We start from the raw sequence: 3,407 nt of genomic DNA, 5'->3' as shown, positions 1-3,407 counted from the left end.
GATTGGTTGAAGGACCAGTTTACCACTCTGTGCCTCAGTTTCCTCATCTTTAAAGTAATAGGGAAATCCAGTTCATTCAGTGAGGAAAAAGTGATGCAGTAGATGTGAAAACACTTTGCAAGCAGTAAATAAAGCATGAGGTACTTGACAGGTGGTGGTATTAAAGATACTATTGGAAATCTCTTTTTTGTCTTTGCTGAGGAGCTCTCTTCATGCCTTACTTTCTGTGTAAGGCACAATAGCTAGAGCCCCAAGTGATGGAAAATGCCTCAGGCAGGGCCTAACCAACAAAATACCCTTACCAAGTCAAGTGATCAGGGTGTATGTGTGTGTTCATATGTGTGTGAAGTGTTGTGAATTCAGCTGGGGCGTTGGAAAGTAGACCTGTGGGAGAAGATACATGTTACATAGCTGTTTCTGTTGTTTTTAAACTGTTCTGTCTTTGGTCTTGTGGAGCCATGGCTGCCTTGGCAGTCAGTCTTTTCTCAATGCAGACTGCTGGAAAAACTGACTTCTAGAGGTTATGTTAAAAAATTCAGTGCTGGAGAGAGTGCTTGAGTCTCTTTTTTCTGACAGGCTGTATGTTCTCTGTTCTGGAACCTTTTTCTCCAAATGCCAGGAAGACTGATGACTCATTCAGGCTGGAACCAGTTGGGGAAAAAAGAGTAAAACTAACACAGGATGGTAGCCAGAGAAAGGCAGACTACCCTGCACCCCCATTCTCATCACTGTGCTTAGATGAGTGTTGTGAATGTGTGTGTGTTCATGTGTCAATGGCATAGATGTCTGCCTACTACTGTGTGGAGCCCAGTCCTGCTGGTCACAAAGTGTAATAAACAGGGTAAGGGTCTAGTTTCAGTCCCTGCCTTGCTGGGTGATCCTGAGCTTGTCCATTAATTTATATGTGGCTCAGTTTTGTCACCTATCAGATGCAGAAGTCAACTCAGACCTTCTGTATATCTCAGAGTAGTTGTACAAATCATTGAGTGAATCTATGCCAAGATCAAGATCCTTGGGAGAAAGGCATCATAGAAAGTCATATTCTTTCACACTGTGTCCTGTCTTGATGGCATCCCTTGTGGGTGAAAGCAGGAGGCTGCAGGACTGGGGTCCATTGTGAGAAATGTCATGGTCTTTGGGTTGAGTAATGCACCACCAACTCTCAATTGGTCAGTTCCAAGGAGAGGGGCATGAAAGAGGAGGATAGAGAAATGAAAGTATATGATCCTGATCATGGTTTTAGCTATTGATTTCAGCCTTTCCAACCATTTCAGACCCAGGGGTGCCTTGATGCACCAAGGAGAGATGGACTAGAGCTTGCTCTCTTCTCTAGAGGAGAACCTCATGAGTAGAGATAAAAGCATCAGGCTTGTGTAATCTGTATCCACACTCTGGGTCTTTCTACCCACTGACTAATTGAGAGTTGACAGGATCGTTTGACTTGTGGTCGAATGGAGCTTGTGCTTCAGTGCCATCCTCCTTACCCCTACACCTTACCACTAGTATGTATAAGGTTCTCTATAAGTAGTATAGATCTGTGGGTGGAGGAAGGGCCAAGAGGGTAGTCAGCTTTGTGGACTGAACACATTCTCATTTTGTCTCCTAAGCTAATCACTGGAGATTCCATCGTTAGTGCTGAGGCAGTATGGGATCACGTCACCATGGCCAACCGGGAGTTGGCATTTAAGGCTGGCGACGTCATCAAAGTCTTGGATGCTTCCAACAAGGATTGGTGGTGGGGCCAGATCGACGATGAGGAGGGATGGTTTCCTGCCAGCTTTGTGAGGGTGAGTGTCTGCCTTCACTCTCCTCTCCTCTCTCCTTGGCTGCCCACCCTTGGCTTCCAGTCCCTGTTCTTCCTGCTCATTCCTCTCCTGATGACTCCTCTCATATTTTTTCCATTTTTTTTTGTCTCCTACCCAGGACCTAAGATTTCTTTCTTTAATCTTTGCCCTTTGAATTTTTAGACTTTTCCTTTGTCTCTTGTTTATTTTAAAAATCCCCCAACACCCACACCCTCACCCATTTCAACTTGGTATGAATCCCTTCCCTTGTCTGGGCCTTAGTTTCCCCACCTGGGATTGGCTGCTATGGTTTTTGAAGACCCTTTTAACTCTATATTGATATAAACATTTGCCTTTTCTTATTTTCTACTTTCTTTTCCTTGTCTCTTCCTCTTTTTAAGCCTCTTTATAGATCCTTCCCATTCTCCTTCCCATTTTCCTTTCACTCCCCTTCCCTCCCCTCTCTTCCTTTCCCTTCCCTTCCCTTTCCTTCCCTTCTCTTTCCTTCCCTTCTTTCTTCCTCATTCCTCTCATTTAGGGACGTATGAACACCCTCGTGTATTGTCACAGGTGGGAACTTCAAATGTTAATATAAGAATGTGAGCTACCTCCCTGTCAGAGGCCAGCGTTTACTGATTGCAGATCTTATTTTTTGTAGTAGTCAGGTGGCTGGGATTTAGGATATGCTGGAGGTGGGAGACAGGCAACTCGAAAGGCTTTGCAAGGCCTTGGCCATTTTGACATTATGCCTTGAAGTATATGGCCCTTAACACAGGGTCTTCCAGAAGCTTCTGTTTCCTCTGGGTCACCAATTTTGTGTTGGGGAAGAGCATTGGGTTGGTATTCTAGCTCTTTGGTTATGAGGTAGAATCAGCTCTTTGACAATTGCTCATTTTTACCGTAGCGTTATTAAGCTATCAGCTTTTCTTAGTTTCTTTGGTAAAAGAGGGCTAGAGTCTTCTCGACCCCAAATAAAAAGTCAGTAGGGTTTGGGCCCTTGAAGGTTGAAGGGCCTCAGGATTAGAAGGATTGCAGTGTGATATGAAGGAATAAGCAAGTCATTATTGTCAGAAAACCTGAGATGCAGTCTCAGGTTTACTATCTGCTAGCTCTATGGCTTTTGACAGTACTGTTTATTTCCTTGACCCTCAAGTTCCTTATCTGAAAAATAGGGATAGCAGACTTGTGAAGATTAAATGAGATAATATATGCAATTAAAGAATTTAGCACAGTGCTTGACATGTATGAGGTACTGGATAAATGGTAACTTCTTTTATTATTATCATAATAATAACATCTTTTTTTCTTACAGTTCTGTAGGTCAGAAGTCTGACATGGGTTTTATTAAGCTAAAATCAAAGCAATGACTGGACTATCTTCCTTTCTGTGAGCTGTTGGTTTGATCAATTTTCTTACAATTTCCACAGTCTAGAAGTCAACAGCATCCCTTGGCTCGTGAATCCCTCTTCCCATCTTTATTTTTTTTATTGTGATTTAGGTGAAGATTTACAGAGCAAATTCACTTTCCATACAGCAGTTTACATATACTTTGTCTCATGACATTGACCACAGTTTACCACAATGCAACAGCTCCACTTCCACTTCCTCCCCATAGTTACCTCT

General features: G+C 43.0%; 1 protein-coding gene across 1 annotated transcript in view; it reads left to right on the top strand.

Moving 5' to 3' along the window:
• Positions 1 to 1,610: 1,610 nt before the first annotated feature.
• ARHGEF9 (Cdc42 guanine nucleotide exchange factor 9) overlaps positions 1,611 to 3,407 on the top strand; it is a 310,381-nt gene continuing 308,584 nt past the window's right edge. Inside the window, exon 1 of the mRNA XM_007956876.2 lies at positions 1,611 to 1,787. Within this exon, the coding sequence (XP_007955067.2) occupies positions 1,662 to 1,787 (126 nt within the window). The 5' untranslated portion in view covers positions 1,611 to 1,661. The remainder of the gene's footprint in view (positions 1,788 to 3,407) is intronic.

Source organism: Orycteropus afer, unplaced genomic scaffold (assembly GCF_000298275.1).
Source record: "Orycteropus afer afer isolate SDZICR_OR568_19922 unplaced genomic scaffold, OryAfe1.0 scaffold00680, whole genome shotgun sequence".
Lineage (NCBI taxonomy): Eukaryota > Metazoa > Chordata > Mammalia > Tubulidentata > Orycteropodidae > Orycteropus > Orycteropus afer.
Note: the sequence above shows the minus strand (reverse complement) of the source record. Positions and strands in the feature narration are given on the sequence as shown.